At 54.5% G+C, this 20,692-nt stretch overlaps 1 protein-coding gene across 3 annotated transcripts; it reads right to left on the bottom strand.

Moving 5' to 3' along the window:
• Positions 1-823: 823 nt before the first annotated feature.
• ABHD16A (abhydrolase domain containing 16A, phospholipase) lies at positions 824-20,680 on the bottom strand. 3 transcript variants are annotated; one of them, XM_089334287.1, is made up of 20 exons: positions 20,490-20,680; positions 19,438-19,494; positions 18,642-18,708; positions 18,309-18,395; positions 12,486-12,571; positions 9,728-9,801; positions 9,441-9,563; positions 7,459-7,573; positions 7,260-7,361; positions 6,374-6,437; positions 5,915-5,964; positions 5,431-5,554; positions 4,888-4,992; positions 4,593-4,656; positions 3,847-3,903; positions 3,658-3,720; positions 3,471-3,547; positions 3,280-3,378; positions 3,136-3,182; positions 824-971 (listed from the first exon to the last, which is right to left on the bottom strand). In XM_089334287.1, exons 1-20 carry the CDS (start codon positions 20,619-20,621, stop codon positions 888-890), a joined length of 1,677 nt encoding a protein of 558 aa, XP_089190413.1. In that variant the 5' UTR covers positions 20,622-20,680; the 3' UTR covers positions 824-887. The 3 variants fall into 3 exon arrangements, with proteins under 3 accessions (XP_089190413.1, XP_051710909.2, XP_069930344.2); XM_051854949.3 differs by lacking the exon at positions 824-971 and adding an exon at positions 2,595-2,922; XM_070074243.2 differs by lacking the exons at positions 824-971; positions 18,642-18,708 and adding an exon at positions 2,595-2,922.
• Positions 20,681-20,692: the final 12 nt, after the last annotated feature.

Raw genomic sequence — 20,692 nt, 5'->3', positions numbered from 1 at the left:
GGCTCTACCTTCCCTTTCTTTGCCCAGCTCCTTGGGTGCCTGGGTATCCAGTGAGTAGGGTCCAGAGCCCCAGCAGCTGCGGGTCTGCATCTCAGCTGATCCTTCCCCAGTAACCCTGCTACGGAGAGCTAGGAGTGGACTGGGAACAGGTCCCACTCTGGGGTGGGGGGTGGTTCTGAAAACAGCTTCTCTGAGCCTCATCAGATGGGGAGTATACTGTCTGAGGCCCCTGGGTGGGAAGCTTCAGAATCCACGTGTTGAGCCTCCTCTCTCCCATCTGCTTTGGATGTTCAAGGGCCGCCGGCAGGCACTGTTCCCTACTGTATATGTGGGAAGATGGGGGTGGGGGGAAGCGGCTGTAGGGGCAGCCCAGCAGAGTCCCTAATTGCCATGGTCAAAAGTTTCCAGGATGTGGGAGGCAGGACTAGGTACCCCCACTTGCATTTAAGGAGATTGTCTTAGCTGAATGGGGACTTGGGATTAGCTATCCTTTTGGAATGGTGAGGGCAGGATTCAGAATGACACAGCTAATCCACCGTTTGATTCTACACTTCTCATCCTGTTTATCCCCTGGGTTGGGGCAGGGGAGAGAGGCACCAGTATCAGTTCTGCACCTGCTGTTTGCTAAAGATGGAGCACTCTTGAGCTGTGGTCACCATCCCTTTCTAAACCTGAATTGCAGGTGTTGTCTCATCACCGGCTAAGTCTCAGATCTCCCCTTCCAGGGAAGACTCAGAATGTCCCCTCTGAAGGAGCTGCTGGGTCGCTGGGGGCAGACACAGCCTCTGTGCCAGGGTTACAGAAGTGCTGTGGTTGAACAAGACACGGAAATCAGCCTTCCTCGGGGGTCTCATCCCATTCTTCCAGGAGGAGTCCCGGGGTGGTCCCTAGAGGTGCCAAGGCATCTGGAAGTTCTGGGCCGGGAGCGGGGTGCAGTGTGTGGCCTCAAAGTTATGCAGGTGTTTCCGAGCCTGGTGAAGAAGGGGTGGGGCAGTGGGGTGCAGAGCCGTGTAGGGCGCAGCAGCTGCCAGACCCCCCCCCTTCCACCCTTCCTCTGCACCTAGCACCCACCCCAGAAAAGCAGCCACTCTCAATACTTACGAGGGACCCCCATCCCCAATCCTATGGAGGAAATCAGAACTATTTTGTCTATGTTAAGCATCTTGTTCAAAATAGCAGGCCTAAGAAAGTCAGAGGTGCAGCAGGTTAAACCAAGACTTGGGACCGCTGCATCCCATATGAGCGTACTGGGGTGAGTCTAGGCTGCTCTGCTTCTGACCTAGCTTCCTGCGAGTGCATTCTAAGGCAGCAGATGATGACTCAGGCTTGGACCCCTGGGAGACAGATGGAGCTCCTGCCTCCTGGCTGTGGCAGACATTTGGGGAGTGAACCAGCAGATGGAGGATCTCTCTCTATCTCTCTGTCCCTTTACCTTTCAAGTAGGTGAAAGTAAGTATTTTTTTAAGATTTATTTTTTTGAAAGGTAGAGACAGAAGGAGAGAGAGAGATCTTCCATCTGCTGGTTCACTCCCCAAATGGCCACAACAGTCAAGAATGGGCCAGGTCAAAGCCAGGAGCCAGGATCTTCCTCCGGGTCTCCCATGCGGTGCAGGAGCCCAAGCACTTGGGCCATTCACCACTGCTTTCCCAGGCCACACCAGAGAGCTGGATCAGAAGTGGAGCAGCCAGGACTCAAACTGGTGCCCACATGGGATGCCAGCATTGCAGGCGGAGGCTTAACCTTTTATGCCACAGTGCCAGCCCTGAAAATAAGTATTTTAAAACAAAAGCAAAACAAACAGCCAAAAAAAAAAAAAAAAAAAAAAAAAAAAAAAAAAACACCACACAAAATAATAGGCCAAAGGTGGTAAACCTGGGAGTGTTTCATCCGGAACAAAATGTCCAAGGGAAGAAACCTGCCAGGCCACAAATTGATGAGTGGAAGAGAGGCTCACTGTCCCACAGGCCCAGGGGTTAGAAACAGGCTGGGAGTTACCGGGAACAAACCTCCTCAGGCTCAGCCCAACAATTTCGTTCCAACAGAACCGTCCAAAAGGCAAAGTATGGCTCTGGGGGGACACGAGGTGTTGGTACCTGGGCGACCCTCTGTTTGCTGAATTGCGGAGACTTGGCCTGATAAGGTTCAGGGCACAGGGCATGGGGAGCAGGCTCTCGCTCACTCCTCGTGGGAACAAGAGCTTAGCAAGGGAAGCTGGCGGTCCTGATAATGACACCAGGTGGGTGGCACCCGTGTAGGCGAAGCCGGACGCTGGAAAGCACTCTGTAAACAAAGCTCAAAGAGTGCGCAACCGTGGGCCCCTGCGGCCGGCCGCTGTGCACAGGAAGGACTGGGTGGGAGGCAGGGAGGGGCTGCAGCCGCCCTGCACTGGGAAGATGGGCCAGGCCGGGGAAGGCGGGGCTCGCCAATGCACTGCGTGCAGACAGTGCAGGTGGAGAACAGAAGGCCTAAGGGGACACAGCGATGGAGCCTGCAGTGGGGGTCTCCCCAGGCCCAGCCTTCTGGGGCCTCTGCTTTTCCCACTACCAGCCCCTGGCTCCCTGGATACTTGGGAAGTCACACAACCAACCAGACAGTAGAAAAAATACCTTTTTATTAATTATCTGGAATAATCCATTCATTTAATGCAGGGTGTGTGTCGGAGATTAGGTGCTGCCACATGGATGAGGGGACACGTGCAGGAGGGACGGTGGCAAAGGGGGATGGTCCTCCACTTCCCACGAACTCGCAACAGCAGCGTGAACACACAGAACCACGGCAAGAGGGTCCTTCCTCGGGGGTCTCATCCCATTCTTCCAGGAGGAGTCCCGGGGTGGTCCCTAGAGGTGCCAAGGCATCTGGAAGTTCTGGGCCGGGAGCGGGGTGCAGTGTGTGGCCTCAAAGTTATGCAGGTGTTTCTGAGCCTGGTGAAGAAGGGGTGGGGCAGTGGGGTGCAGAGCCGTGTAGGGCGCAGCAGCTGCCAGAGCCCCCCCATTTCCACCCTCCTCTGCACCTAGCACCCACCCCAGAAAAGCAGCCACTCTCAATACTTACGAGGGACCCCCCCCATCCCCAAGTCCTGTCTGGGACCCCTGGCCAATCAGACCCCCTTCCCTGCTTCCCCCTCCTGAGCTCACCAGAAACAGAGCCAGCTGCCGCCGTCCATCTGCACTCATGTCCTCCCCTGTGGAGAGGGACACTCAAACACAGGCCACGCCCCCTGGGTATTCGTCCCCTTCCCAGGCTCCTCCGCCCCCTCTCCTACCCCAGGAGCCCCTTACCCACACTCCAGGGGAAATCAGGCCCGTGTTCTGCCTGGTAGGAGCGGAGCACAGACACACACCAGTCCTCTTCCACCTCCCATCGGCTGTATATTGAGGCTGGTCAGGGAGAGAGATGAGGGCCCGTCAGCAACCTGGCCCCACCAGGCGCCCTCCCCGCCCCCCCAGAGGCCTCGACCGTCCCCTCGCACCTTCCTCCAGCTGTGAGGAGGCCTCCAGCCACTGCCTCACCACTCGAAGGCCCTCCTCTGCCATCACCCGTGGGTACCTGCGGGGGGCGCGTCGGGCAGGGGTCAGGAGCCGTGCTGCTTCCCTCCCGGGGCTGGTGTCAGTGCACCCGCGTGTACCCTCCCCCCACACCTGCCCTCCTGCTCTCACCGATGCTGCAGGAGCTTCAGCAGGAGGTCATTGCCTCGGTTGGACATGATGTCCTCAGGAACCCTGGAGGTGAAAGCATTACCCCGGAGGGGCCGGGAGTTGCGGGGAGGATCCGGGTGCCTGGGTTTCTGGTGGGCAGGGGTGGGAGGGGCAGCTCCGGAGCCAGCCCCGGGATCTGGGGAGACTCACGTGGTGGTGATGATCTCATCCTTGGTTCTCCGGATCAGTAGCACAGGGCCCTGGTACCTTCGGAGGACACAGCAGTGAGGACGGGGAGCTCAGAGGGAGACAGGCGACAACTGGCCCATTCCCACCCCTGCACTGGCAGCCCTTCAGCCATAGGGGACAGTCATATTTAAGAATGGGCAAGGGGTCTGGCGTGTGGCGCAATGGGTTAAGGTACCACCTGCAGTGCTGGCATCCCATGATTTGAGCCCTGGCTGCCCCACTTCCTGTCCAGCTCTCTGCTTATGGTCTGGGAAAACAGCAGAGGATGGCCCAGGTCCTGGAGCCCCTGCACCCACATGGGAGACCTAGAAGACGCTCCTGGCTCCTGGCTTCTGCCTGCCACAGCCCCAGCCATTGCAGTCTTTTGGGGAGTGAATCAGCAGATGGAAGATCTCTCTATCCCCTTCACCACCCCCATCTCTGTCTTTCAAATAAAAAAAATATTTTTTAAAAAATGGGCAGAGATCAAAGTCTGGCTCTTGGGATGCCCCAGTTGTGCTAGGCATTAACCCTTTGGTCTTCCAATCATGAGACCGTCCAGGGACTCGGGGAACACAGGAAGGGGCAGGCCAGCTGCAGCGGTGGCAGGGTCACTCAGGGAATGAGGGCAGTGGCCACTTGCCAGCTTGTTCTCTATTCCTAATCTCAGCCTCGGGAGCCCGGGAAGCTGTTCCGGTATCAGGTGCTAGACGCTGGCCTGCCCTCACCTGCACAGCTGCTCCGCGTTGTTTAAATTGAGGTGCTGCCTCACAGTCCTGGTCACCAGGCCCCCTGCAGTGGGGTGTAGAGGTGAAGGGGAGCAGAGACAGGGCCTCGGCCCAACATAAAGTCCCCGCCCTTCATGGGGGGAGGAAGCTGAAGGCCAGGGGGTCCTTTCTGCTCTCAGCAACAGGGGCCTTTTGTCTGCCCACGGAGAAGGGAACCACGTCTGCCCAGGACAGCACCCTGGGGCCCACCCTTCCTGGGGCGCGAGGTGGGGGCAGGCCTGGGAGCTGCACTCACGCCAGCTGTCCGGCATGACTTTCAAGGCCAGGGGCACGAGGTCATCAAAGGACGCGTCCAGGACCACGGCACTGATGTCTGGGTAGGACATGGCTGCCCACGTGGCTGCGACCAGGACAGGGAGGAAGGATGAAGGCTGAGAGGGGCCCTTGCCCACCGTTCCCACGGACCCCAGACTGACCCCGGCCCTCCTACTACGTCATCTCCTGGTCTCTTCTTAACCCCTGCTTCCCCTGGCCAGGGTACTGTCTGGAGAGGATGGAGAGAGAACCCGAGTGTGTGGAAGACAACGGGCGGAGGAGGCTCTCACTTGCCCTGATCTCCACCCCGCAGGTCCTGGTCTGCTACTCCTTCTAGTGGTCAGGCGCGAGGGGGAGGGAAGGTCCAGTGCACACACAGCAGGATGCCTCCTCGCAGCCCACCCAGGGATTCTACTTCCTCCCTGTCCCTTGCGCCTCCACCCCACTGGGAGCCACCAGTGACGGGGGAGGGGGAGACGGGGCACAAATGTGTGTCCGCGAGGGGTGGGAGGGTGGCTGGTACCAGTGAAGCCTCCGATGGACCAGGCGTAGACGATGATGTCCTGGGGCTGGAAGCCCAGGCGGTGGATGGCAAATTGGATGACCACATCCATGGCGTTGGCCTCGTTCTGTGGGAACGGCACCCCCTGCAGGGAGAAGGGCAAAAGCAGGGGTGGGTCAGAGTCCACGCCAAAAGGGCCCGCTCACCGGCCACCTACACCCCGCTCCCTCCAGCATGGACCTCTCCCGTGGCTACCCACAATACACAGAGATGGTGGAGAAAATGGTGCTGGGAGGGGCTGGCCTCTCCAGACGCTGACAGCGAGATGGACCCCTCCTCTCCATCAGCACCCCACCCCACCCAGGGTGAGGGGGCATGGCTCCCAATGGTGCCTTCACAGCCTCTGGGGCCCCAGTACAAGGAGACACAGCCTTTCTCCCCTTCAGTGGCTGACCAGGGGGAGACACAGCCCAGGAAACAGAGGGGATTCTGGAGAGGGGCTCACCGTGCTTCCAGCAAAGCCTGGATGATTCCAGCCCAGGACTGAATAGCCAGCTGTAATGGAGGAGGAGGAGGGGGACTGAGGGCCCATGGCCCACCCAGCTCTCCCCAGCCGTGGCAGGAGGAAGAGCTCAGAGCCAGGCAACTCCTGGCTTTCCCAGAACCCTCCCAGAATTTCCCAGAATGCCTCCAACGGTTGGGTGCGAGGGGATGGGAGATCGTACACGGGTGTGTGTGCGTGGTGGAACTGAACAAGGAGCACAGGACAGCTAGGGACACTGCCCTGGGAAGGAATGTTGGCTTAGCAAAGCGCGCCAGGAAGTGGACTTTTCCCCACAGGTGACGGACTCAGACCTCACCCAGAGCACGTGCAGGTGAGGCCCCAGGAGGTCCTATCAGTGTGGCAGGTGGGGACATTCCATTCCCAGGGACAGAGGTTAGAGGGCTGAGCCCACGGGCCTACCTTCCAGGGGTGTAGAGACGCAGCCCACCTCATAGAAGCCTGCGTTTCCCTCGCAGCAGATCACCTGGAGAGGGTGGGAAGGAAGGGGTGGGAGGAACTGAGCCCCGCCCCCCAGGGAGGGAGGTGGCGGGGGGAGGGGTGGGTGGTGGGGAGGTCTGCCAAGGGCTTTGCAGGGCAGGCGCAAGGGCAGCTTCCTGTCCTCTCTAAGGGGAGAGGTGGCTCGCTGCTGCACAGTGCCCCTCCTCCTTGGAAGCGCCCAGTGGCTGTCTCTCGGGACTGGGATTCCAGGTATGATTTCCTGCGACAGTTTCTGTCATGTGGTGTGCTAATGGCCTTCTCCCTCTCGGGGCTCCGGTCTCATGGTCAGATAAACCCAATTCCAAGATGACCCAGGCTGTAGCTCAGACCGTGGGACTCGCAGGCACTCTCACAGCAGGCGGGCGGAGCTGGGACTGGACCCAGCTTCCTACACTCCTGGCTTCCTGCTCTCTCCAGGCAGACTCTGGAGACGGGCTGCCTTGGTTCCAATAGCAGCTCTGCCACTTGCTGTGTGGTTTGGGAAAGTTGTTCTGTGCCTCAGTTTCATCATCTGTAAGATGGGCTAATAGAAAAATTCCTCTCACAGGATTACTGTGAGGATGCCTTGCACACAGCAAGTGCTGTCTTAGTGGTGACTATGAGGGTTTTTTTTTTTTTTTTTTTTTTGATCCCTGAATGTCACCTCCTACTTCTTCATCTCTTTCCCTATCACAGAGCTAATTCTACACCCAGGAGGTCTTCAGGGTGATGCTAGCAGGTGGTATTGTCCCCAGGTGTGGGTCCACAGGGCCAGAGTCCCCAGAACCTCTTCACCCTCCCCAGACTCCACCTCTGGGCTCCCTCTCACCAGCTTCTGTCCTTGGGGCTCCTCTGTTCCCCGCCGGTCCACAAACATGGTATCAATCTCGTTGCCGTCACAGGCCAGCAGCTTTGCCCGGCGCCCGTTACACTGAGCGGGGGAGGGGGAGATGGAATGGCCAGGCTGTGAGGGGCAGGAGGCCATATCCGGGGTTCCGGGCGGGGCTGGGGCGTGGGGGTGGGCTCACCTCTTCCACCAGCCGGGCCTGGCCCTGCAGCAGCACAGGCATGAGGGCTTTCTGGAGCAGGTACACAGAACCCGGGTACAGCATCCGGCGCCCCAGGGTATGAGCCACCAGGTAGCTGTGGGGAACACGGGTTAATGGACCCCAACCCCAGAGGGGGCTGGGGACTGTCCCAGCCTTAGCACTCATAGACTCTGCAGCCTGCCTCACACCTGATCCTCACGGCTTCACTTTCCTCTCTCAGGGCTTAATAATAATAATGGCTGGTGACATGGCTCACTAGGCTAATCCTCCGCCTTGCGGCGCCGGCACACCGGGTTCTAGTCCCTGTTGGGGTGCCAGATTCTGTCGCGGTTGCTCCTCTTCCAGTCCAGCTCTCTGCTGTGGCCCGGGAGCACAGTGGAGGATGGCCCAAGTGCTTGGGCCCTGCACCTGCATGGGAGACCAGGAGGAAGCACCTGGCTCCTGGCTTCGGATTGGCGAAGCGCACCAGTGGTACTGCGCTGGCCGTAGTGGCCATTTGTGGGGTGAACCAACAGAAGGAGGACCTTTCTCTCTGTCTCTCTCTCTCACTGTCTAACTCTGCTTGTCAAAAAAAAAATAATAATAATAAAATACATGTAGCAGGCTGGTGGTTTTCAAACTTCATACTGCAACCTGTGTAAGATACACATTTACAGATGCTCCCCCACGTGTGATAGCCGAAGCTGAAAGGATCCTACGTCGAAAAGGCGTCGAGTACACCTGACCTGGGGAGCATCACGGCGCAGCTACACGCGATTGCCCTGGCGCGGTGGGGTTCTGCGGGGGCTGCAGCCGCTGCCCCTGCCCGGCATCACGAGCGAGCATCTACGGCGTACCGTCAGCCCAGGGAGAGAGTCACACTCAAAATACAAAGCATGCTTCCTACTGAACACCTATCTGTTTCACGCCATCATAAAGTGGGGAAGCGCCCTGGCTCGGGGACCATCTGTAATGCAATTCTGGGAGCTTTACGACGCCATCCTTTCCATAGTCAGTGCATAAAAGCAAAGTTATTACCAAGTATGATTCTTTTAATGTATAAACACAACTTATTAAGAGTCCCCAAGTAAATAATACTTTAAAACATGATGGCTGTAATTCGCTATGGTGATTTCAGGGTTCACTAACCAGTTAAGCCCTGTACTTTGAAAGGTGCCAAACTAGGCCACGCTCTGCTGGGGCCGGGGACCTGGCGGCTTCACTCGCTGTGATGCGCCACCCAGGAGCTGCCCTGGACATGCACAGCACGGATGTGCTCGGCTAGACAGAACACCTGGCAAGTGGTGTTCTTGGAATAGACGATCAAGTACTTCCGGTTCAGCCTCAAGTAGGATTCCCAGAGCACCCACTGTTCGCAAGGCCCCCTGCGGCGTCCCCTTCAACAACTCCGATCCGCCTTGCCCCTCCGACCAACCAGCAAACCACCAACAAGCAACCCTGGAGCCCAGCCCCTTTCTTGTGATCCTGGAACCCGCCTCCGGACCAGCGTCTGCTCTGCTGTGAGATATGGGGGGTTCCCGGTAGTGCTTATGACGTCATCAGCACCCGCAACTGCAATTTGGTCAGGCTTTACCGTGGGGCAACGCAGGAGCCCTATTTAATCTCCTCAACAACCCTATTCGCAGATGGAGAAACTGAGGTACAGAAGGGCCTGGGGGGACAACGGAGGGCCAGAGGGGACACCATGGAGGCATGGCTGTCCCCTAAAGCCTGCCTCAGTTGCGGCTGTGTCTCCCCCCCACCCCCACCCCCACCCCCACGCGGCTCCCTCTGCCTCACTGACAGAGCTTTGGCCTCAGGCAGATGCATGTGCCCATCCCAGCTCTGCATGCATGTGTGACCCACAAGACTAGGGGCCTCTCCGAGCCAGGTCCCATCGATGACAGCTCATTTACAACAAGTGCCTTGAGTCCAGGAGCCCCGTGGGCCCCGGCGCGCCTCTCCCCCCAGCCATTTCCCACCTGGTGATCTGACAAGGCAGCTTCTTCACCCGGTTAAGAAGGCTGTCGGCTGCCCCCCGGTGCAGGGGCTCTGGGCGCAGCAGGGCCACGCCCCGGCAGGAAGGGCCCCCTCGAGACTCCTTCCTGAAGAAGGGGGAGAGGCAGGGAGTTGGGTTAGGGGTGGCCAGCTGGGCGCTGGGGCTCCAGGGAGTGTGGAGCTGGAAGGCAGATACCGGACCCAGGAGGGGGACAGGGACTCTCGGGGACACTTGCAAAGGGAGCATGGGGTGAAGGAACTGGGGTCTCACCGGCTGCTGGGTTCTTCCCAGTGGAAGTCAACCGGCCAGCTCCTGAAGTCAAAGTTGTAGTTGGCGAGCTGCCTCTGTGGCGGGCAGGAGACAGAGGAAGGAAGGAAACGGGGAACTGAGAGCTAGGCCCCCCAGCACCACTCTCACCCAGGGGCCCGGGGAGCCCAAGCACAGGGCAATACCTTAACATCGGGCAGGACAGGACGCCCCGGCAGGTCTGAGGACTGGGCTGCTGCCCTCTACCGGGGACCCAACACTCCTCCTGGAAGCCCGAGATTGCGTAGGCATTCGACACAGTGGCTAAGATGCTGCCTGGACATCTGCAGCTTACATCGGAGCGCTTCCCCCACTTCCCACCCGGCTGCTTGCCAGTGTGCACCGTGGGAGGCAGCAGCACTCGGGCCCCTGCCAGCCACCCATGTGGGAGGCCTGCGTGGAGCTCCTGGCTCCTGGCTTTAGCTTGGCCTAGCTTTAGCTGTTGCAGGCATTTGGGGAGTGAACCAGCAAGTAGATCTCTCTGTTTCTCTTTCTGTGCCTTTTAAGTCAAATGAAAATAAATAAATAAAAATTATTTTTAACCTTGTTTAAAAAAAGACATAATACTAAGCATGGCACAGCTCAGTATATGTGTATGTGTGTGTCTGTAAAAGCTTGCATGTTTTTTTAAAAAATATTTATTTATGAGGCCAGCGTTGTGGCATAGTGGGCTAAGCTTCCGCCTGCAGCGCTGGCGTCCCACATGGGCACTGGTTCGTGTCCTGGCTGCTTTTCTTCCAGTCCAGCTCTCTGCTTATGGCCTGGGAAAGCAGTGGAAGATGGCTCAAGTATTTGGGCCCCAGTACCTGTATGGGAGACCCAGAAGAAGCTCCTAGCTCCTGGCTTCAGATTGGCCTGGCCCCAGCTGATGTGACCATTTGGGGAGTGAACCAGCAGATGGAAGATCTCTCTCTCTCTGTGTAATTCAATCTCTTAAATAGATAAATCTTTTAAATATATATATATATAATATGTATGTATATATAATATATATATATTTATGTATATATAGAGAGAGTTACAGAGAGAGAAGGAGAGGCAGAAAGATATCTCCCATCTGCTGGTTAACTCCCCAAAAGGCCATGATGGCCAGGGCTGAGCCAGGGTGAAGCCAGGAGTCTGGAATTCCATCTGGGTCTCCCATATGGGTGGCAGGGGCCCAAGCACTTGGGCCATCTTCCACTGCTTTCCCAGGCATGTTATCAGGGAGTTGGATCACAGGTGGCGTGTACAAACTGGCGCTCATATGGGATGCCGGTGTTGCAGGTGGCCACTTAATATACTGTGCCAAATGCCAGCCCCAGTAAAAATACTAAAAAAAAAAAAAAACAAAAAAAACACAACAACAACAATACCTAAGAGGTGTGGCTGGGGGTGCTTCTGAGCCCCTCAAGGGAGAAAGGCCTGTTGCTGGCCACGCCCCTTTCCCTACCCATGTCTTTTATACTGTGCAACCTTGGAGGCTCAGAAATGCCCCAGCAGATCCAACTGCCAGTCCTGAGGTTGAGTGACTGGGGGACAGTCACAGCCTTAGTGACCTCCTTTCCGGCTTGGGGGGGGGGGGGTGTCTCCTCGTGATTGAATCTCCCTCCATCCTCACCGCCACCTCCCTGCCCTCAACTCCTGCAGCCATGGGCCAGCGCTGCGGGCTCAGCCACCCCTCTGTGCCTCTGGTCACCCCACTGAGTCGGTGCACAGGGGCTGGGTCCTCACGCTCTGCCGGATCCCTCCCACCTCGCCTCCCCCGCCCACCAGCGCCACCTGGCACTCTATTTTGACGCTGGTTTTTTATTTTCTGCTAAAAGAAATTTTTTTGACATTAAAAAAAAATAAGAGGAAGCAATAGAAAAATGCACAAAACCATAAATAAGCAAACAAAAACAAAACGAGGAAAAGTGGATTTCAGACAGGCTTCCGCTCAGACTCAGCCGCCTCCGTGCTCTGTGATTTAGCCTGCTCTGCCTCGGCCTCCTCAGACGCACAAATGAGGGTAATAACGCCACCCTGCGTGGCCGCCATGAGGCTGGACAGGGTGTGTGCGATGCCTGACAGCAGTGTGGCCCACCACGTCTTTCCCCGGTTCCATAAACCATGCCGTGCAGCACCCAGTCATGCGATGACGACGGACCCAGGTGTTTGATCCCGGAAACCCCCTCTCACAACAGGAAGAGGTTTATGATGCCCCCAAGCCCCTATTCAAAGATAATCACACTCCAGCACCGGCAGGCCTGGCACAGCTCCAAGGACGCTGTGCCCTGGCTCTCTCCCTCCTGGCACCACGTGGTGTTCCCGGGCCCAGGAGTGGACACACCTGTCCATCTCGTCCCATCCCCACGCAAAGCCGGCGTGGTGTTCGGTGCATCCAGTGCGAGAGAATGTTCACAGGACGGAGCTGCCATAGGAAGCCCCGGCAGAAAACTGCCCCCTAGGAAACGCTGCAGTGCTTGGACGCTGAGACCGTGCCGGCAGTGCGGGGGCTCGGGGGTTTCTAGCATATTCCACTGGAAGTGGTAGGGAGGAAACATGCCTCGCGTGGACAGTTCACTGATGGAGGGGAAAAGGGATACAACAATGTGTCAGCGAACACCCCCTTTGTGGGGGCGGCACAGCCTCACCTCCTGTCCTGGCACACACCGGGGCCGGGGGCCCGGGGCCTGGGTGGGGGGCGCGGCTGAGGCAGCTGCTAGCGAGACACAGTCTGGCACCTTTCTAGACCTCTCACCTTGTTTTCTGCAGACTGATTCCGATGTGTGGCTTCCAAGATGGTGATGAACTGTCGATACTGGGGGTTGGTCCAGCGGCCAATGCCTGGCATACAGAGAGGAGGAAACAGGGTTAAAAGACAAAAATCAAAAACAAAACAAATAAACAAAAACCCAGGAAGCCAGATGCCTAGGCTTTAGGGGGAATAACTTTTTTTTTTTTTTTTTTTTTTAAGATTTATTTATTGGGGCAAGCATTGTAGTGTAGCAGGTAAAGCCACCATCTGCAGTGCTGGCATCCCATATGGGCACCAGTTTGAGTCCCAGCTCCTCCACTTCTGACCCACCTCCCTGCTGATGGCCTGGGAAAGCCGCACAGGATGGCCCAAGTGCTTGGGCCCTGCATCTATGTGGGAGAACTGGAAGAAGCTCCCGGCTCCTGGCTTTGGAACTGCTCAGTTCTGACTGTTGAGGACATTTGGAGAGCCAACCAGTGGATGGAAGACTTCTCTCTCTATCTCTAACTACCTCTCCTAAATAAATAAATAAATAAATAGATTTATTTACTTATTTGAAAGGCAGAGTTACAGAGAGAGGGAGAGAGACAGAGACAGAGATCTTCCATCCTCTGGTTCACTTCCCAAATGGCCACAATGGCTGGGGCTGGGCCAGGCTGAAGCCAGAAGCCAGGAGCTTCTTCTGGGTCTCCCACGTGGATGCAGGGCCAAGCACTTGGGCCATCTTCCACTGCTTTCCCAAGCCATCAGCAGGGAGCTGGGTCAGAAGAGCAGCAGGCGGGACACTAACTGGCGCCCATCTGGGATGCTGGTGTTGCAGGCGGAGGCTTAGCCCACTACTCTACGATGCCGGCCCCCAGGGGAAGAATTTGAGGTGGGCGAAGAGCAGGTCCTGGTAGGAAAAGTGAGAGAAGCAGGCAGTGAGGGCCGAGAACGTGAGGGCGTCGGCCTGTGTTGCCTCCTTCCTCCAGGTCCAGCTCTGACTTCGGGTTCTTCCCCTCCCTGGCTCCTTCCACTTGCTGCCTCACACATAATCAAGCTTCCGCCTCGCCTGAGGGCTGGTGTTCTCAGGGTGGCAGCACACCGTCACCTGGCCCTACTGCTCGTCCCTCCCGCCAGCGAGGGGATGTTCTTCTTCCTCTGCTTCCTGCACCCAGCCCTGCCGCCCGCCAAGCCCTGGCCTGCTCCTGGCCTGCCTCCTTCCCTCTCTGAAACACGGGCTCCCTCCCTACTGACTCCTGCTTCTCTTCGCTCACCCCCTTAGGGAGGGCCCCACTCCCCATTCACTGCTAAGGAGTCTCATCCTAACTTCTCTCCTCTCTGACCCAGCAGGTGTCACGTGCCAGGCACCTTCCCACCCATGGGAGACTCAGCAGGAGAAAGAGGCACACGGCCTGCGGCACTCAGAGAGCTGGTGTTCCGCTGTGTATGTGTGTGTGTGTGTGTGTGTGTGTGTGTGTGTGGAGGGGGGAAAAGGGGTGTTGGGGGAGCTGGGAAAAGATAATAAACAAGCAAAGGAGAAAATGTCACAGTGGCATAAGAACTACAAGGAAAGCAAATGCAGAAAGCACTAGAATTCTACACACAGGCAACAGTGGTGCCCTAAAACAATGTGATAAGGAGAGAGTGAAGCAAGCTGCAGGGATGTGCATGGGGCCAGCGCTGCGGCACAGCGGGTTAAAGCCACTACCTGCGTCACCAGCATCCCATGTTCAAGTCCTGGCTGCTCCACTTTCAACCCAGATCCCTGCTAATAGGCCTGGGAAAGCAGTGGATGATGGCCCAAGTACTTGAGCCCCTGCCACCCATGTGGGAGACCCAGGTGGAGTTCCAGGCTCCTGGCATTGGCCTGGCCCAGCCCTGGCTGTTGCAACTATTTGGGGAGTGATCCAGCAGATGAAACTCTCTCTCTCTCTCTCTTTTTTCTTACCCCCTCTCTGTAACTCTTTCAAATAAAGAAATCTAAAAAAAAAAAAAAAAAAAAAAAAAAAAAGTTGCACAGAACACTATAAATAGATTCTTACCATATTTCATAGATTCTAAAATGCATATTTTTAACATGTGAAAGCTCAGGAATTTGTAGTATTCATTTTACAATTGATAGCGGCTTAGATTTCTTGAAATGAGGTAGATAGTTCATAATGGATGGATTCTCCCTTATGTGTGAAAGCTAAAATAAAAAAATTTAAAAACCAAATTTCTGTGTGTATCAGTTTTGCTGGAAGTACAGTGTTTTGTCGAACTTTGAAATCTTTGTCAAACTGTTAAGAATTACATGCTATTGGGAGACCAGGAGGAAGCACCTGGCTGCTGGATTCGGATTGGCGCAGCGCTCCGGCCGTAGCAGCCATCTGGGGGGTGAACCAACGGAAGGAAGACCTTTCTGTCTTTCTCTCTCACTATCTAACTCTGCCTGTCAAAAAAAAAAAAAAAAAAGAATTACGTGCTATTACAGTTTTAGTGATTTTGTGAGTATTTTTACATTTATATGAGTGAAGTCGAACATCTTTTCATTGATTGTTATTTAAAGTCCTCTCCTATTTTCCTGCTTTTTCACTTTTTATTTGTTGAAATCTTTATTTAGTGGAGCTTTGAGCCTTTGACTATATTTAAATGTTCTCTCAAAAATTTAGAGAAAAAAAAAGGCCAGGAAAAAAAAAGCCAGACCACATGACAATGGTTACTCTTGGGAAGACGGGGAGGAGCCCTAGAAAGTGTGTATATGTTGTTAATTGTGTGTGTACTGATAAATGGTTTTCTTTTTAAGGTTTATTTTATTGATTTTAAAGGCATAGTTATAGAGAGAGGTAGAGACAGAGAGACAGAGGTCTTTCATCTGCTGGTTCACTCCCTAAATGGCTGCAATGACCAGGGCTGGTCCAGGCCAAAGCCAGGAGCCAGGAGCTTCTTCAGGGTCTCCCACGTGGTTGCAGGGACTGAAGCACTTGTGCCATCTTCTACTGCTTTCCCAGGACATAGCGGAGAGCTGGATCAGAAGAGGAGCAGCCGGGATCTGAACCAGCATTCACATCGGACGTCAATGCTGCAGGCAGGGGCTTTAACATGCTGTACCACAGCACCGGCCCCAATCAACGATTTTCAAAAAGCTTTATCAACTGAGGGAAGTACTGATTGGCTTTAGAAATGGAGAAAAGCCAGAGACTCAAGCAAGTGGTCCTTGTACACAGCAAACGAGCAGAGCGATCCAACAGGAATGCCGGAGCTATCTCAATTTTATTGATGAAACTATTCTGAGACAAGGATTTTAGTTCTTTTTTCATATTTGTTTTCTGGCCTCTTATGTGTTTTAATTAAAAATAAAAATAAATTAGGTGGCATGTACCAATGCCATCTCACTAGTCCAAGTGATCAATTTCAGTTCACAATTGATCACACTGATAGGTCTAAGAGTCAAAGAGATCACACAAACAAGACTAGTGTCTGCTAATACTAACTGATAGAATCAAAAAGGGAGAGAACAATCCAACATGGGAAGCGGGATATACAGCAGACTCATAGAATGGCAGATGTCCTAAATAGCACTCTGGCCTCAGAATCACCCCTTAAGGCATTCAGATCTGGCTGAAGAGCCCATGAGAGTATTTTAGGCATGGAAAGCCAAGACACTCTGGGGAAAAAAAAAAAAAAGACCTAAATGAAAGATCTCTGTGAGTGAGATCCCAGTGGAAAGAATGGGGCCATCAAAGAAGGAGGTACCTTTCTCTGAAGGGAGGCAAGAACTTCCACTTTGACTATGACCCTGTCGAAATAAGATCGAAGTCGGCGAACTCAAAAGGCTTCCACAGCCTTGGCAACTCATGACTAGAGCCTAGGGAAATTACTGATGCCATAAACAAGAGTGTCAGATTGTTAAGTCAACAACAGGAGTCACTGTGTACTTACTTCTCATGTGGGATCTGTCCTTGATGTGTTGTTCAATGTGAAGCAATGCTATAACTAATACTGAAACAGTATTTTATACTTTGTGTTGCTGTGTGGGTGCAAACTGATGAAATCTTTACTTAATATATACTAAATCAATCTTCTGTATATAAAGATAATTGAAAATGAATCTTGATGTGAATGGAATGGGAGAGGGAGCAGGAGATGGGAGGGGTGCAGGTGGGAGGGAAATTATTGGGGGGGGGGAAGCCATTGTAATCCATAAATTGTACTTTGGAAATTTATATTTACTAAATAAAAGTTAAAAAAATAAAAATAAATTAAGACAAAACTGAGTAGCAGGAGATGCTGTTACACAGGGTGGTCCAGGAGGACCTCCCGCTGAGGAGGGAGCCCAGCTGCAGAGAACATCTCAGGCATGAGACCTTCACCTGGGGGCTGGCGCTGTGGGGCTGGTGCTGTGGTGCAGCAGGTTAACGCCCTGGCCTACAGTGCCAGCAACCTATATGGATGCCAGTTCAACTTCTGGTTGCCCCACTTCCGATCCCTCTCCCTGCTAATGTCCCTGGGAAAGCAGTGGAAGATGGCCCAAGTCCTTGGGCCCCCTGTACCCATGTGGGAGACCTGGAAGAAGCTCTTGGCTCTGGATCAGGGCAGTTTTGGCCATCACAGCCATTTTGGAAAGTGACCAGTGGATGGAAGACTTCTCTTTGTCTCTATCTCTCTCTGTAACTGTCTTTCAAATAAATAAATAAATAAATAAATCTTTAAAAAAAAAAAAGATCCTCACCTGACTGGACCCAACTTAGCCCCAGTCTCAGCCCATCACCCCCTTCCCTAAGCTGGTTGTCTTCAGATGTACCACTAGGGGCCAATGATTTGCTCTGCCTCTTTATTTTATTAATGGGGACATCCAACATATGTACATAGAACATCCATTCAGGTCTTTCAAGAAAGAGCACCAAGCCACGCTCACCAGGAGTCTCCCTGTCCTGTACCCCTCCCCACCAGGTAACTCAGCTCCTGACTTGTGAAATAACCATGTCCTTGTTTTCTTTAGCGCTTTCCCACATTCACATGCATCCCTTACTGAACTTGATGTCACTGAACACAGACTGCATAATTTACTTGGTGGTTAGATTCTTCAGCATTCCAAACGTGAGACTCATCTGCATGGCTGGGCGTGGCTACAGTTCATTTGCATTGCTGTGTACTGTTCTGTTACATGACTTATACCACATAAGGTATTAATCCGTCCTAAGATTCGTGGCCACTGGAGCTGTGTCCAGTTTACGATTATTACATGGGCCAGCGCTGTGGTGTAGTAGGTTAAGCTACCACCTGCTGTGCCAGCATCCCATATCAGTGCTGGTTCGAGTCTCAGCTACTCCTCTTCCAATCCAGCTCTCTGCTGTGGCCTGGGAAAGCAGTAGAAGATGGCCCAAGTCCTTGGGCCCCTGCACCCATGTGGGAGTCCTGGAGGAAGCTCCTGGCTCCTGGCTTTGGATCAACCCAGCTCTGGCCATTGCGGCTATTTGGGCAGTGAACCAGCAGATGGAAGACCTCTCTGCCTCTCTGTAACTCTGCCTTTCAAATAAATAAATAAATCTTTCAAAAAAAAAAAAAGGATTATTACAAACAATGTTGTGTGCTGTATTCTTGTAATTTGTACTGTTTATACATGTGCAGGAGTCTCTCTAGAAACTCTGTGTAGAACTGTCATAGTGTATATGCATCTTCTAGGTAACAGCAAACGTTTCTATTTTCTTTTTTCATAGTGATGACCCACACCCTTTAGGGGAAAGTTCATACTTTAGACCATTCTCAGCTATTCCTCCTCAAGGTCTACCACCGTATTGCATTTGCAGAAGCAGGTATTTAATAGTTACCCGGCGATGTACAGATCTGAGCCTCGGCACCTACCTCGGAGGCAGGCCACGCCTGCCAGGAGCAGCAGCAAGGTCCCGGCATAGTGGGAAAACGGCACCACTTTGGACAAACTCAAGTAACCTGGGAGGGAAGAGGGCCGGTGTAGGAAGCTCTCTCTAGGGTCCTCCGCTGCTTTTCCCAGTGTGGTCCCCACCCCCACCCCACGCCCTCTCTGTGGGACAGCCACTCCCTTTGAGGAAGCAGATGCCTGGGAGAAGAGGGAAGCCAAGCCACCTTCACAGGTTCCCCCTTCCTCTATAGGGGGTTTGGCTCGAAGCCGACAGCCTGCCCGTATCCTGCCCCAACCACCTCTGAAACCACACTGACCTTTCCTGTACAGGTAGAAGAAGGCGAAGGGAGAGGAGTAATAAGAGATGGACCAGAAGACTGAAGCCTGCAGCAGAGAGACGGGGACAGGCAGTCAGTATGCAGGCACGCACAACCACACACACCGCGCCAGCATTTCCAGGCCTGGGCTCTGAGCAAGATGGGTAACTCGAGGGGTGGCAGAATGAGAATCTATTCTGCACATGCGTTACAGACACAGTGGGTGCTGGGTGCGTGTCGACAGGCAGAGTGTGCCGGGAGCTAATGAGAGCTGGGAAAACAAGGTCCAAGTTCTGCCTCCGGCCTCGGGTCATCGCTAGACATAATTCCATCACACTTAAAAAGCCAGGCTCTCTGCAGACTCAGGTTAATCAAGCCCCTTCCATCGGCCTTGCTCCGGACAGCCCCCTGGACTGGTCCCCAGCGAGATGCGCACACATCCCCACCGGAACCCTGCCAGAGAGAACAGCTGTCGCTTCAGCCAGAGAGGTTAGTTGCCAGGCAGGACAGGTCACTGGGGACTGCAGGACTTAGCGCCTGCAGATACATGGTCCCAAGAGTAAACATGTTTTCTTCAAGGCCCAGGCTGCCCCAGGAAAGCGGTTCTACGTACTCAAGGGGAGTGCCAAGCGTGTGTGCTTGATAACATGTCTGTGCGTTGTGTTGGGGAGTCTACAGAGCCAGAGAATGCCCCGCCCCCTGGGGCACTGCCTTCTCCCAGGCTGGGCAGGAGGAAGCTCAAGAGGGCAGCTGGGCCTGCAGAGATGCAGAGTCCCAGATGCCAGGGCAGACGTACCAGCGCCAGGATGCTGTCGGCATGTTTCTCCAGGGCACGCGGCTGATAGTACGTATCCTGTCAAAACAGATGGCCCGCTTAAGGACCCTGCCCATCGGCAGGTCCCTCCTCCTCCCTTCCGAAGCCCTGATGTGTGTCCTCTGGTTCCAGCCTCCTTAGCTATCCTCCTAGGGGCGCCCCTGGCCCCACTTTCCCACCCTCCTCTTGAAGCCTGACTTCCCACCATGAAAACAGCCACAGGATACCAGACTCAGAAGCAAAAGTGAAAGCATCATTGGATGACTTTTGCGGCTTTTCCACAAGCGGTTTTATGTGGGTGTGTGCATAGAGGGAGAGAGGGGTTAAAGAAGAAAGACACCATTCAGAGGGAAAGAGTGGCATCAGAAATAAGAGCAGGATGATTAAGAAACAGAATGTGTTTAAGGATTAGCTCGTAGGCGTTGGTACACACAAACTGAGACGACCAATAAGAAGAGGAAAGAATATTTAGGGGAACAGCCTACCCCCATCCCCACCCCCCAGTTTTCATGAATGCCACGACCCCGGGGGTCTCCACCCTAGGTCTGGGAGAGTGAGGGGAAGGCCCGTGCTTGGATGTGTGATATGTAGAAGTCATTTTGAAATTCAAGGCCAGGGTAAAGGGAAGAAAAAACGGAGCCGTGGGAGGTACCAAGAGGCACCGAGGAAGCCACTGGAAGTTTGACAGCAAAATCCACCAGCTCCCCAGTCGGCGGCGCAGGATCTCTCCAGCACTCAGGACTCAGTTGGGACCGGCAAGAACCATGACACACAGGGTGGGGGACTCGGAGGGGAAAGAGCAAGGACTGGCCGTCGGAATGGGACAGCGGCCCTCAGATAGCGAAAAGGAGGAGAGGCGGCCAGTCCACAGGCATAACTTGGATCTAGGACGCACAAAAAGCGCAGACTTTTCAGACAACCGGCTTGACAAGCAGGCTCCCCTCAGTTCCAGTAATGGGCGCTTCTAGGGAGCAAAGGCCGTAAAGGGTTTGGACCGTACCATGTTCTTAACCAGGGGGGGGCACTCGACTCACCCAGGAGCTGGAAGGGGGGTTAGTGACTGAAGTTGGAGTCTCAGGGGCGCTGGACGGGGCCCTTTCAGAGTCCCTCTCCCGGTAGATTTTGTAGAGCCGGGGGCCTAGGACGCAGCTCAGCAGCTTCGCCATGGCCCCGGCTCGGGCCGCTGCTCTCCCAGCAGCAGGTCCCCCTGCCGGCCCCGCCCTCCAGGCTCCGAGGT

The sequence above is a fragment of the Oryctolagus cuniculus genome, chromosome 5 (genome assembly GCF_051225735.1).
Source record: "Oryctolagus cuniculus isolate XC-2025 breed Fujian yellow rabbit chromosome 5, ASM5122573v1, whole genome shotgun sequence".
In the NCBI taxonomy this organism is placed as follows: Eukaryota; Metazoa; Chordata; class Mammalia; order Lagomorpha; family Leporidae; genus Oryctolagus; species Oryctolagus cuniculus.
Note: the sequence above shows the minus strand (reverse complement) of the source record. Positions and strands in the feature narration are given on the sequence as shown.

What these genes read in the sequence shown, in the direction of transcription:
- ABHD16A (XM_089334287.1), bottom strand. Translation starts at nt 20,621, where the DNA reads ATGGCGAAGCTGCTGAGCTGCGTCCTAGGCCCCCGGCTCTACAAAATC. An exon ending in GATGAGATCATCACCACCAC is followed by an intron (nt 3,721 to 3,846) that starts GTGAGTCTCCCC and finishes TTTCACCTCCAG; the next exon opens with GGTTCCTGAGGACATCATGT. An exon ending in GGCAGCTGGCTCTGTTTCTG is followed by an intron (nt 972 to 3,135) that starts GTGAGCTCAGGA and finishes CTTCTTCACCAG; the next exon opens with GCTCGGAAACACCTGCATAA.